At 38.0% G+C, this 14223-nt stretch overlaps 1 protein-coding gene across 3 annotated transcripts; it reads left to right on the top strand.

Annotated features, from left to right (window-relative positions):
- Nucleotides 1-1176: 1176 nt before the first annotated feature.
- On the top strand, nucleotides 1177-9722 carry prdm2a (PR domain containing 2, with ZNF domain a). Of its 3 annotated transcripts, none has more exons than XM_008414775.3 (4): nucleotides 1177-1272; nucleotides 2479-2537; nucleotides 3464-7412; nucleotides 7866-9722. In XM_008414775.3, the coding sequence occupies exon 3, from the start codon at nucleotides 3534-3536 to the stop codon at nucleotides 7380-7382; it is 3849 nt and encodes a 1282-aa protein (XP_008412997.2). In that variant the 5' UTR covers nucleotides 1177-1272; nucleotides 2479-2537; nucleotides 3464-3533; the 3' UTR covers nucleotides 7383-7412; nucleotides 7866-9722. The 3 variants fall into 3 exon arrangements, with proteins under 3 accessions (XP_008412997.2, XP_008412998.2, XP_017161417.2); XM_008414776.3 differs by lacking the exon at nucleotides 1177-1272 and adding an exon at nucleotides 1438-1508; XM_017305928.2 differs by lacking the exon at nucleotides 1177-1272 and adding an exon at nucleotides 1542-1721.
- The last annotated feature ends 4501 nt before the right edge of the window (nucleotides 9723-14223 follow it).

Here is a 14223-nt window from a genome sequence, read left to right as displayed (position 1 = left end):
TTTAATTTTGCCCCCTCTCCTGGTCAAGATAACACACTACAATGGCAAGGAATATAGTGACATGTTTTTATGGCCATTTCTTTAACCCGTTATTCAGTCTGGAATAATATTTCTTATATTCAGAAAGCATAAAAAATCGAATGAAATAATGTCAGATCACAAAAAATTCAGCAGTTAATCGTCGAGTTTAATTTTTAATGTAACACTTTTTTCCCAAGTTTTACTTTGAAACAACCATGTTTAGACACCCGCAGGTGCGCTCCAGATCGAATGTTTGGTAACACTTTTATTTGAAGGGGTGTGCATAAGACTGACATGACACTGTCATAAACATGACATAACACCTGCCATGAACATAAAGAAGTCTTTATGAATGTTTATGACAGTTGTCATGAAGTCTCATTCGGTAAATAATGATACTTTTAATGCAAAGTTGCTCTAAAAGCTGCATTGAAAGTCCATTAAAAATGCCAACTTTGCATCAAATTATCATAATTTACAAAATCATGCAAAGTTGCCACTTTTAATGGACTTTTAATGCAACTTTGCATTCAAAGTGTCATGATTTACCGATTGACACTTCATGACAACAGTCATAAACATTCATAAAGACTTCTTTATGTTCATGACAGGTGTTATGTCATGTTTATGACAGTGTCATGCCAGTTTTATGCACACCTCTTCAAATAAAGTGTTACCGAATTTTTTTTTTACACACCTTCCTCCTATTTTAACAATATAGCCATCTGTTACTTTCACCGTGTGATTTAAAACAAATTGTATAAATATTTTTTCAACAATTTCAACTGTACCATGTAAAATGGGCATAAATATTTTTGGAACTCGTAAAATTCAATGGCAATTACGTCGGATAAGAAAAGTTAATAAAAAAGATAGCAGACATTGTAAAACCATCTTAGGTTTTAAACAAGTATTTACATTTGCTTGACGATCTAGGTTTTCCGTATTCAAAAACCTTATTTTAAAAACATAATTTTAATTCTATAATAATAAAATGATTATATTCACACACCACAATAATAGTTTAGGTGTATTTTATTCGCAAGAACAATCTTTAAAAGAACAGTCTTTTTGTCCTTTTAAAAATTCAACTTTAAGAAGACTCTCACTGATTGGTTAAATTTTGACATCCTAATTCTTTGTCCAATCAGAACGCCGGAATTTTGTTGATAGAGTAAAGTGAAAAAACAGCTGTCTACAAGGTGCACAACAGGACTGTTTCAAACCTTTCTGGAACTTTGGAAGCAACGTGTATGTTTAAAGACCTTCTTTTTCTTTCAAATTTTATTCACCAAGCTGTACTTGAGGCTGTCGCGGTTAACATTTGGTTTTAATTCTTGGCAAAAGCTAACAAGCTAGCAATAGCATTGTAGCTATCGGTAGATGCGGACACAGCGGTCGACAACAACTCCCTTTTTTTAAATGGTGTATGAGGCTTTGTTCGAAGACGTCAGTTTAGTAATTTCTTGGTGTCTTCATTCTGCTCGGTAAATAGTTAAAGGCTTGCGTTCGTAAATCTAGTTGACCTTAAATTTAGAGGAGCTAGCTGGCTCTGTAGCCAGAGTAAATGTGACGACGTGTTGTGTGAGCTGTTAGCAATGGAGCAAGGACGGGGAAGCGTCACCGAACCAGGGGAGGCGCACCTCATCGCCTGTCTGCCTTTAACTTATTAAAATAAGACAACTGTTATTTATCGGCATGTACGTGGTAGTGTTTAAAAAAAAAAAAAAAAAAGACCTGTTATAGCCTACAGTAATTAAAATAGAAACCGAATATTTTAAAATAGCTTCTACTAATTCATTACTGTAGGCCCTTGAATGATATAGATTCTGCTAATATATTTAATAGTGCCTCTCTTGTACAAGAATTCACCGGATTATTGTGCTGTAAATATAACGGAAATGTACATCTATTTAAAAAGTCTTTGTTTACATGTCATCTTGTGTCTTTATGTACTTAAACGCTGCATTGTGTGCATAACTATGCGAAATATACATTTTTAAACGTATGTTTTTGGAAAAGCGTGTTTCGAATTAGTGACAAGTTAGATTTAGCCTTTTTATGTATTTAAATTGGCATTTGTTTTTCAAACAAGATTCATGGGAGAACAAATAAGACACGACAGGCCTGCCATTTTGTCGTAGAACATAAGGTTTATGTCAAAATCCACCGCCCTATTGTCAACTGTATATTTTGCTAGTATTTTATAACTATTGATATAAAAGACATTTAAATAATGTTTAAGGATATCTAGGTAGTATTCTCAAGAGAATTTTCTGTTCTGTTATCCTCTAATGTGCTTTATTTTTTCTGTTCCTGTCTGTTAGGAGGAACTACTTGTATCATTCGCTTTCACCTCATTGCTAATTATCACATTGTGCTTTTTGTTTTGTGGGAGCATACAGTAATGATCAGTTTTCCTTTCAACCATTTACATGTTGTTTTTTTCCCCAACAGAAAAACCTCAGCAAAAATCTGCATCTCCACAAACCCATTCTAACCTTGTGGTGAAAATGGTAAGCCAGTCTTAAATATTTAAATTAACCTTACCAACTTTCAAAAAAACATTTGTAAATAAGAAGTGTAGTTCTATAAAAGATATTCCTCTGTAGTTGCTGTTCCATTACACATAAATGTTAAAGATCATTAAACACATTTTAATACAAAATGTAAATACAGTTAATACAAAACTGAAGAACATGTTGATAACAGTTGTTGCTACTTTCAGTTATGTTTTGTATTTTTATTTATTTTTATTTTTTACCTAGTCTAGGTCGGTTTTGTTGGCCTTTTTTCCTTTACAAAATGAATTTGAATATTTAATTTGATTTTGGGATGTGATATTTGCAAAGGAAAACTTTAAGTTTAATCCAATACTGTATCAGTTTAGGCACATTTTCTTTTGGATTAACGTTTTGATATTTTTCCAGAAATATATGATGCATTTGTGATGTAAACTTAACATATAAGTTTAGTTAGATTTTTTTCCTGGCATGTAAAACAATTTTTCTATGTGGTACAGCAACGACGTTAACGGTTGAAGTATATTATTAGGTCTCCCATATCTTATTTATATTTATCTCAATCAGCTTTTTATTCCCTCTATAAATTCCTTTTTCCGTTGGAATTAATACATATGATGCATGTTGCTTAAATCTTGTTTGTATATTATGGCAAGGCTTTGCCATTGTTAACCATATTGCATTTATGATTGGTTGTGTTACTACAACCAATTGTGTCCATTCAGCTTTTTAGGATTGACCTGGTACAAAGGTCAATGATGTTTAGATTCACAAACGACATTAGCCAGCTAATATTTCCTATTGCTAATGCTTCTCGTAGTCTTGTTTCTTTTCTATTTTGCTAAAGTTGATTTAATGCAATCCTTCAATGATCTGTATCACACTTCTGAATTCTAGCATTTTCTTTATCATCTTAATAGGTATGACTGCTGCTGCTATCCTGTGTGGAAAAACATCGATCAAACAACTATATACATATGCCAAGTCAGGATGGAAGACTCTTCCCACTTGTACATCTCTGAACGTGGAGACAGGGAGGATACACAAGAACAACTAGATATCAGCTGGGAGCACTTATACTCTCACAAGCTCCCCATCGAAGATACAGATAAAAAAGCTTTTGTGTGCCAGCACTGTAACAGATGTTTTACCTGCAAACAAGGCTTGGAACGACACATGCACGTTCATCATCCTTGCAAATCTCCAGAGAAGATAAGTATGAACAGACAGTATGAGGAGGACAGGATCCCTGACAGCCAACTGCATCCTACAGTGAAAGAAAATGCCAAGCTGGCACAAGAGGAAATACCTCAAGCTCTACTAAGTGAATCTTTTCAACAACAAACACAGGCCATGAAAACAATTTCCACTGCTGTTTTGGAAAATAATGGAGAACAAGCAGAGCAATATATGCTAGATGTGTCAAGTAATATTTCAGAGAATCTTAGCTTTTACATTGATGGAAAGATACTATCAACAAGTACAATAAATAACTGTGAAATGGAAATCCGCTCTGGGTCCTCAACTTTAGTTGGAATGGACACCCTAATTTTGGGCCCTGCGCAGATTAGCCAAGTTTTAAACACAGATGCAGAAGCACCTGGTCAACAACAGTCCAAAAGAAGAACCGCCACACCACCTCTCCTACCACAGATTAAAACTGAACTGCAGTCTGAGGTGGTCATGTCTTCATCCTCATCATCACTTTTGTCATCATTGATTGAGAATCTGTTCCCTCAGAATACAGAATCAGAGATTGTTCAGGAAGAACGCACTGTGTTCCTGTCTCCAAAACTTAAGCAGCTTCTTGAGAAACAGGAGGGATTTAAACCTACAGTTGCCCTCGTCACTGATGGACAGAAGTCTTCATCACCTGTTTCACTCACTGTCCTACCTTCTGGGACTGGAAAGTTTAGGAGAAGAACTGGCTCTCCCACTGGGTCCTCACAGCAAATTCTTGCAGCAAATGAAGACACAGGAGAGCCCGATCCGTTAGATTTTTGTGACGGAAGTAAAAGACAAATTGATGCTCAGCGTAACTCGCCTGTCCAACAAACAGGAAATGAGAATAATGATGCAACTCAGTCTGTAGCTGTGCCTGAAGGGATTCCCGTTTTGTCAGAGAGTTGGGCCCCAGCGACTGGTGGTAATCCGTGTAACCAGCAACCCCTGGATCTTTCTAATACAGTCAAAAGAAATGAAGATGAAGCATCAGCTGATGCTGCGCTAGATTTGAGTTTACAAAGAAAGAACCCTGGTGAATCTGACCCTGTGTTTAAGGGTTTAAATTCAAATGTGGCAGAAAAGGTCTTAATAAGTAGTGAGGAGCAAATAATAAGCCACGTGAATCCAGAAACACCTGTAGTTACAGACTTGACTCTTGTAACGGGCTCGGATGTTGTGAACCCACTGGAGCATCTTGCTGAGGGACTTGTTTATGGACTGACCTTACCCCCAAATTCTTTGACTCGATCACCTGCGTCGCTTACTCCTCTTGCCTTGGAACCACCTCCACAGTGCGCCATAGCATTTGCTTCTCCAGTCACTCACACTGTACTCCCTGCTGCTCCCTCGTTGATCACAGTTTTGGCTCCACCTCCGTCTCTTTCCAACCCCTCAAACCAACCAATCCAGTTACTTGCACCAAACATATCTCCAGAACCCTTGGTGATTTGCACAGAAAATCCTTTAAATTCGTCACAGTGTGATTTAACTACTGCATTTGCCTCCGCCAACTCTGCAAACATTGTCACTCTCTCCCAGCCACTTGACCCAACCCTGAATCTACCTAGCCACGTCTTTCTCACTGATCAGATTGCACTCAACCCACCGATGGTTGAATCTGCTCCTGTGTCAGAAGTGTCGTTCCCACCCACTGTAACCTTAAATGATTCCCTACTCAAATTAGCCAGCAACACTGTCTTAATAGAGTGCACCATAGCTCTCGAAGCTCCAGGAAGTATTGTGCCAGCTGCAGTAACTTTACAAGAGAAGACAGCTGAGCCTCTAGCACCCACTCAGATGGTCATCAATCAATTAGAACAACAACAGATCACATCTTTACCTGACCCTCAACCTGTGGACACTCCTGCCATCCCAGAATCTGTAGCCCTGACGTCTAACACCCCAGTGACGTCTGATTCTCCTCCTGTGGCAGACTCAAAACCTGGTCTAGGACTTGTTAGTGCGGAGCTTCCTACAAAAAAAGTCGAGGAAGTATCTAATGGGTCTGTTTCTATGTGTGAAACTGCACCTAAAACACCTCCTGCCCCTCCTCCTGACAAAACTGAAGAAGAACCCTCAACTGAGACAGCAGTTGATGCAGAGGAGCAGACTTTCACCAAGAATTTCATCTGCAACGTGTGTGAAAGGCTCTTCCATTCAATGAAAGAACTTGGTCATCATGTGGCTGACCATGCAGATGAATGGCCCTACAAATGTGAGTTCTGCGTGCTGCTGTTTGGCAAGCCATCTGCGCTTCTTGACCATCGATCGAGTCTTCACGGCGTCGGAAAGACCTACGTTTGTAGTGCATGTACAAAAGAATTTGTCTACCTTTGCAATCTGAAGCAGCATCAAAATGAACTGCATCCTGGCCAGCAGTGCTCATACACGGAAGAGGAGAAGGGTAAACTGAGACCTCAGAACTACAACAACACAAGTAAAATCAATACAGATCCTTCAGTCACAAAGTCGCCAGAGGAATCAAAAAAATCTGTCAAAAGGGAAGAATGCGACGTTGACACGACTGCTGATGAGCTCTTTACAACAATTAAGATCATGACTTCAGATGGAGGTAAGATCAAAGGGCCTGATGTTCGTCTTGGCATAAACCAGCATTATCCCAGCTTTAAGCCGCCTCCCTTTCCTTACCACAACAGATCCCCTGCAGGGTCACTTGCTTCAGCTACTAACTTCACCACCCACAACATCCCACAAACCTTTAGTACAGCTATTCGGTGCACCAAGTGTGGGAAAAGCTTTGACAACATGCCAGAGCTGCACAAGCACATCTTGGCATGTGCAAATGCAAGCGATAAGAAGCGATACACGCCTAGAAAAAATCCTGTCCCCTTACGCCACTTTGCAAAAACCCAGAATGGAGTTTTGTCTACGACAAACTCTGCTAATGGACTAAATACTTCAGTCAGAGTCAGTCAGGGAAACCGGTCCAAACCAAATCAAGACCCACCAGTCAAGATCAAAATACTCAATAAAAGGAAGAAGAAGTTTGTCCAGAGGATTATGCCACATAGAAACAAGTCAATTTCTTCAGCAAACAAACTGTCACCTGCACAGGTAGAAATCTTTGTCTGCCCTCACTGCAACAGAGAGTTCACAATGCGCCGCAGCAGAACCAAACACATGGCCGTCTGCCCCAAAAAGCCCAAGGAGATGAAAAAAAGGAAAGAGGGAGGAATCTCTCTCACGAAAGAGAACAACGAACACTCGCATCGAGGAGTTTCCCATTTAAAAGAGAAACTGCAACCCCCGCCTCGGCATAACACAAGACTCCAGACATCTGGCTCTACAAAGAGACCTGCCATTCTCCCAGTGCAAACCGTCTTCTCAAGCAAACGAAGTAAAATCATCATTAAGGAGAGCATACAGCCCAAACAAGAGGCGCCCACGCTGGCAGAAGTTCCCATTCGCACTTTCAACCCGTCTCTGCGGCAGTACAGCAGAGTGCAGCACACCATCAAAGGAATTCCCATTAAAATCACTATTGTGAAGCCTCCGCAGAGTGTCCCACTGAGAGATGAATCTGCTGCTGCTCAGACTGAAGAAGTTGCATCTGGAGCCATTAAAGGCTGCCCTGAGCAGAAAACCTCAGCTTGAGAACATGAGTAATCCTCCAGGATGGTGCAGGTAAATACATTTGTACCAATATTATAATTGACAGAAAAGTGGAGGGTTGATTTTTGTGTCTGGTGATCCATCTCTGTTGATGTGTGTTTGGAATCAGTTTTCTCAAAATTCTGAGATAATATTGCCACGCCCAATGGCTTTTAGCTAATTCCACATAGTTACATTTGTGATGGTTGAACAAACGAGACCTTTTTCTGGTATGACTCCCAAATAAGCATAGAGGATCCAGTAGTAGTAATCTTGGTGACAAGATGTACCTCTTTGCTGGCATTTTCTGGCTGTGGGATTTCTTTTATTTTTTTTTGCTTTTACCATTCTCTGTGTTTCTTTGGTTGCATTTTTTACTCTTTCTCCGGGGTAAAGCTATGAGTGAAGGGCAATGTACATAAAACCTGATGATTTGTTATGTTTTTCCATTCATAACTTTAATTCTGTATTCTGTTGTCGTTTCAGGACTCCACTGTATGAAACACTCTGCGTTACCCTACAGGGAAAAGTACTGGTAATCACACTGGAAACCCAGTAGACCTGTAGACTGCATTATACTGTACAATAAATGACTGATTACAGAACGGATAAAACAGGCCCGTAATGCGAACTTGAGCGAATGTGTGAATGCCATTTTAGCAGCTTAAGATTTTGAGGGGAAAAAAGAATTCTTCGTTGCATAAGCTTGCTGTGTCAATAGCTTGGAGTTGCACTTGAAGTTAATCTGGCTGCTTCATGCTACAAATTGGAAAAGGAAGTAGGATGAACCGAGCTCCTCGCATTTCCTTCTTGATGGGCGGTTTAGTGAGCATGGCAGGTGGCAATCATTTCTGGCATGCATTTGCACTTTTTCTTTGTACTCAGTTGCCTTTTGATTTCAATTCTTACTGCATGCTGTCTGTGAGCTTCTGCTCTCGCTACACATATTTACCATGGATTATGTTGATACAACTTCAATACTGAATCTGATCATGAAGCTTTTCTCCGAGGGGTAAGGTCAGCAATCTGAATAAAGAGAAGGCATGTCTACTGTTCGAAAATTGTACATTTGGAGATTTTTTTTCTGAAGATACAAAAAAAAACCCTGAGTTTTAAACAGTAGCACAATATAATGTAACCTTGGCCTGAACCTCATATCTTAAGACCTATGTTTTGTAATCATTAATTTTTAGAATGACAGTCAGAGTAGTGGGTTTTCCATAATTGCTGTGAATGTAATATTTACTAAAATTAATGCTAAAGGCATTTTTTGACGCCCCGCTGCTACTAAATGAGTTTGAGTAGAATGCTCTTGTGTGCCATGAAATTTATTTAAAATGGTAAAATACAGCATGACAACAGTGAAAGTGTATCATCTCTCAGTGTTTATCAGACGAAGAATTTATTTAGCTGCTTTAGCAAATTATAAACCATTGTCTTATTGAAATTTACTTTCACATCTGAGCTATGTGTAATTCTTGTTCAGAGGGTATAGCATATGAACATCTTTTAAGTTAAGTGCGATAATGCGTATTTTCTCATGTATTTACAGATTGATGTAAACAAATTCTCTACAACTGAGAAATCTTGCCAGTTGATGCATTTGGACCGCAACCCCAAATAGAAGTACTGTGTTTCTATTATGTGAAGTTAGTTTGACTGAACCAATCCCAATATTTGGCATCTGTGCATTTTCATCTGACTTACTCTCTTCTTTATGCTTTGTTTTGCACATCTTCCCAGAAATACTTATCAAACCTTTGTTTTGTAGTGTTTTGTTATCCCTACAGTGATTGAAAATGTAATATTGTTTATCATCTCGAACACACAAGCACTTCACTTTTGTTTGTACTTTCAAAAATTGTTTTTGGCTGGGAGATGGTATTCTTGTGTGATATATATATATATATATATATAAACATTTGTTGCACAGTGTCCTAAATCAAATAGTATTTGTTTTTATGTAAGATTTTGTTTCTGATATCAACTAAAAGTTTGGAAAAATAACTGCTATACAGGGTAATTATTTTGTGTGAGATTTAAATATTAATTTTGTAATCTGAAACTTGATAAAAGTCTCTGTATCTGTTAATTCTTTTTTTTTTTTTGGCCTGGTGTTTCTTTGGTTCTGACTGAAACCTGTTGGATGTACAGAATAGATTGGGAGACAGATGCTGAACTGTGAAAAGTGCTTGTAGCATTTTAAAAATGTAAATTGAGTCATGTATATTTATTAATAACTTAAAAATCATGTTCTTGAATAATTCCTGTTTGATTTGCACTAAAGTTGCTGTTTTGTTTTTTTTCAAGCAAGTGTTAAAAATAAATTGAGCGTCAACTGAATACGAGTTGATGTGATTCCCTGTTAAGAAAATGTTCTTTGATGTGGATTAGCATCCAATTCAGCTGGGTTCAAAGTAGTGTGACTTATAACCAAAAGTCAAAATGCACAAGCTACTGATTCTGATTAAATCTTTTGTTGAGTGTGTCCAAAATTATAGCAGATATATTTAGTCATAGACAACATTGATGGTGAAAAAAAAAATACATTTAAAGATGAAGACTCAAAAGGTTATAGTCCATCTATGATTTGAGAGTAAAGTGGGTAGTTCCTAACAATATTTAGAAGAATAATTAACATTTATTGGAGTGGTGAACCTAATTGAAGAAGTACAAATATTTCAAAAGCTCTAATATAAAAAGCAAAAGAGAATGATGTGCAAGAAAATAGAAAACTACCCTTAGAGGAGATTAAAAAAAATGCATCGTGGAGTCATCTCCCAGTTTTAACACAACTGAATCAAATGATGGCTCGTTAGCAGGCCTGAGCAAAACATTGGCATGCCGAGTACGTAGTTACGCTGCTTCCCAATTGCCAACTTCCCATGAGGAAAAATCAACTGGAACTCCGAGCTCAGATTTCCCACTGGGAGCAACTCCCGGTTAAGACTTAATGTCGTCTTTGTTTTTTAATATAGCCGCTCCTAGCATCAACAGTAGATTTAGTGGACACATGTTTATACAAGACACAAATTGCATGTAGCGCCTAAACTCTACACTGAACAAACTAGAAGTGGTGTTTGCTTGTGGAAAATAAAGTTTAAGATTATCTTTGTAACAGGTACACGTCGCCATGTTGAAATTCCGTCTTAATTGGAACACTGTTACCTCGGATCATCCATGCATAAAACCGACTTTGGACATTCCGGTATTAGAAGTTTTCCTGCTTCAATTCGTCTGATTTCAATTAATGGTTGATTAACAGGGTTTTGCTGAACTGCAATGAGTTGTGAGGTGTGTCAAAATCGGGGGAACGTCTACACGCAGGACAGTGTGCCTTGAGGACCAGGGTTGGTGAACAACACGGACAGAAGACACTTTCATGAAGCCAAATTATTGGTAAGTGATGGTCAACAAAGTTCAACATTTAGAAAAAAAATACTCCCAAAACGTTTGAACTGAGTGTTTGAAACAAACCTGCTAAAAAAAATGAACAGCTATTCCCTTTTTCTTCTTCCCATGTAGTCATTACAGATATGAATGTTTAATGCTTTGCTTAGGATTGGACTTTCCAGCGTCCACATTGCTTTTTCATATACTGAAACCTAAATGTTTTGAACCATACTCACTTTTTAAAACCACTATTATATAAAATTAGTGGTATATTTCAACAAGTTACATGATGGCCAGGTGGGGGCAGTGTTTCCTCACTCTCTTTGTCCAGTGATGAATACAAAGCCGATATGGTAAGATGCCGCTGCTTCTTCACTTAATGCTGGTGTTTGACAAAAGACAAAACAATGAGAGGGAGGCAATTTCAGCTGAACACAGGAGCAAACACGGTCTAACTCACTGTCACTCGCTCTCCTGCAGAGCAATTAAGAATCCTGCAACAGAGCGGCTTTTTAAAACATGTTATCTCTTTTGTTTCCAAAGAGTTCAACATAAAAGGACCATTTTAAAGAGGGAAAAAACATAGGCTAATGTACATTTGTGTGAGAACGGGATGAATTCTGTAAAATGTCAAATGCGTTCCCTGGAGTCCGTTTGAAATTTCTGTGCACATATTTTCTTCTGATGACTGAATTGCAGCCCTTGACCTTTGACTGTCCACTAAGATTTATTTACCAAGATAGTTGCTTAATTTTTGTTTTGTTGGTGTACTCTGGGGCAGAGGTTGAGGTTCTGTTTAAATAAAGACAAGTTGCATGTGGCAAAAGAGCAAAGCAAAATCCCAAAGAGCAAAAAGGAAAGGGAAAGTAGTAGCTACTTTTTTTTTTTTTCCTTACAGAAGACTTGCGCTGTTGCTTCAGTGCCGAGAAATCAAAATTGTTGTACAACAAACTTATCCATCATGCACCTTTTCTCATGATCAAAAAAGAATCTCTTGCTGTATGAGAAAAATATTTGGGAAAACAAACAAAAAAACCAAACACTTTTTAAAACCGGGTGTCATTTTGAGTGAGAGGAGTCCCAGGTTTCTCAAATATAGTTTGCAAGAAACGCAGATTTGTTTTTTACTGCAACGCATTTAATGTAGCATCATGTACATTATTTTAGATGCAGTATAAGATACTGCTTTTCTAAAACAATAGCAAGTGCTATTGTCCACTTGCTAGCCTCTAGCCTCTTCATATGTTTACAATTCCACCCACCACACACTCTTGTCTTTGTTGAAACCCACACAAGTTAATTTTGCAATGTGGCCTTATCTGACTGGCATAGTATAGTTTTAGCTGCACAGAGAACCTGTGAGAAAAGCGGAGAGAGAACCCAGAGTTTGGATGACTGTGTACAGATAAAGGTATGTAGGTTTTTCATACCTTTATCTGTACAAATTTGCCTCAAAGAGCAAATTTGTTTTCAGAACAATTTGAATTCTCAGTTTGCTAGGTTTCATTTTTACATTTTGTGCTGGATTTATTAATGACTTAATTTGGACTTTCCTCTGTCCAGCTTTAAACAACAGACATACCATGTCGCCACCTTCCTAAAATAATGACCCAAGTCTTGGTTCTCTATTCAGATGATAAAAATACATATTCTTAATTATATCTTTGCAACGAGGCCATTATCCCTTCGTATATTACCCCGAACATCAATAACCGTGCAAAACATGGCAGAAGCAGCATCATGCTCCAAGGATCCTTGTTTTTAGCAGGACCAGGGAGACTGTTAGTCAGTTTATTAGATGAACACAGTGTAGTCCCTGTATTAAAAAAAAAAAAAAAAAAGACTTTTCTTTACTGTGTTCTCTCTGGCAGTCTAATAGATAATTCAATTGAAACAAATTGAAGGCTTAGATTAGAACGATGAAGTGTTTTGCAAGGTCTTGTACCACATTTCATCATTCCGTACATTCGTCAGTGGTTTTTAAAGATGTCTTTCAGTCTAATTTTAAAAAGACTCGAGATATAAACTTTTTTCAAGAGTGTTCTGACTTTTTAAAAACCCAAGCCTTGCATAACGGTTCAAATGCAATTTGTTTGCAATGACACGTAGTTGCCAGAACTTCTTACAGGACAAAAAAAAAACCAAAACCTAATCATGTAAATTTGGAATGGATCTAAATAGAGAGCAGCATGTAAAGCAACTCTGAAGAGTAACGACTTTAAAACTCGCACACGATGCCTTCATGTTGATAGGATGCAAACATGCGTAAACTAGCTTCAAAATGCCATTAGCTGACATGATGGAACAAAGCGGAACATCCAACATAAGCATTAAATTCACAATGACATGTAAGGAACCTCAGTGCTTTCAGTGTGGTGCACATTTAGCAAAGTTACAGTTGTAGCACTGACAAGTTTTTAAGTGTCTGACTTTATTGCTCATTTCAGAATAAATGCACCTTAGTTTTCATTAAGTTTACAGATTAAGTACAACTCGTAATCAACATCACAAGAGGCTCTGCATGCATTAAGTGCCTAACGGATTTTTTTTTAATTAATGCTGATTTTGAAATTGTTGTAATTGAGTCATAAATGGCACCTTCATGATAGTATATGGCTAATTCCTTCAAAAGCAGACTGCTGTTCCTGACTGTCTGTCCATCAGAGGCGAGGTTTGTGTGTTCTCTATTTGCAAACACGGTAAAATCATTAGCAGAGAAGGTAATTTCTGCTTAATTGTGATTGTTCAGCAACATGCAGCACTGAGAGAATGTGGTTTTAATTGGAAACCAGGCAGCAATGCAAATCAACTATCACTACAGACAAACTTCTGGGGTTTAGATAAAATATATATATATATTTTTTCACGATTCTTCATTACTCAGAGAAGGGAGTTCCAAGTGTCAGAGGTGCTGACATATTGCTTTAATTGCCACATCCCTTGTGTCATGGTGGTAGCTGCGATAAAATGCAAACGTAGCTGCTTTAATTTACTGTGTGATCTGTGGAAAGGCTTCTGGATTCGTTCTCCCCTCTGGTGGAGCTCATACCGCTACTCTTTAAACGCTGTTAGTGCTTTCACAATATATGATCACAAAGAGGTTTGGACTTTATTTCTTTTTTTTTTTGTTTTTTTTGTTGTTGTTGTAGGTTGTTTTTTTTCTATGCTATATCCAAATAACTTGAGAGGCCTGCTTTGTTATTGAAGTGAGGAAAAGTAAATGCTGAGTTTTAAAGGATTTGTTGTGATTGTGCTTTAAAAGGCATTATGCTCACCAGGTGGCATTTCAGTGGTGCAATTGTTTGGGTAAGAGGGAGTTTGCTGTCTGATTTCTGACACATGAATTTGAGCTGTGCCAGTGCACCTACAGTGACAATCCAGAGCCAGGAGGTAGAGGATCTCCCAGAGCTCACAAGCTGAGCTGGAACTTCAAACTGCGATGCTGCATTTG

The sequence above is a fragment of the Poecilia reticulata genome, chromosome 7 (assembly GCF_904066995.2).
Source record: "Poecilia reticulata chromosome 7, P_reticulata-male-v2, whole genome shotgun sequence".
Classification (NCBI taxonomy): Eukaryota; Metazoa; Chordata; class Actinopteri; order Cyprinodontiformes; family Poeciliidae; genus Poecilia; species Poecilia reticulata.
The sequence above is the reverse complement of the archived record's forward strand: the minus strand, read 5'-3'. Positions and strand labels throughout refer to the sequence as shown.

Bases quoted from the DNA above. Each gene is read 5' to 3' on its own strand.
- prdm2a (XM_008414775.3), top strand. From the start codon at position 3,534: ATGGAAGACTCTTCCCACTTGTACATCTCTGAACGTGGAGACAGGGAG.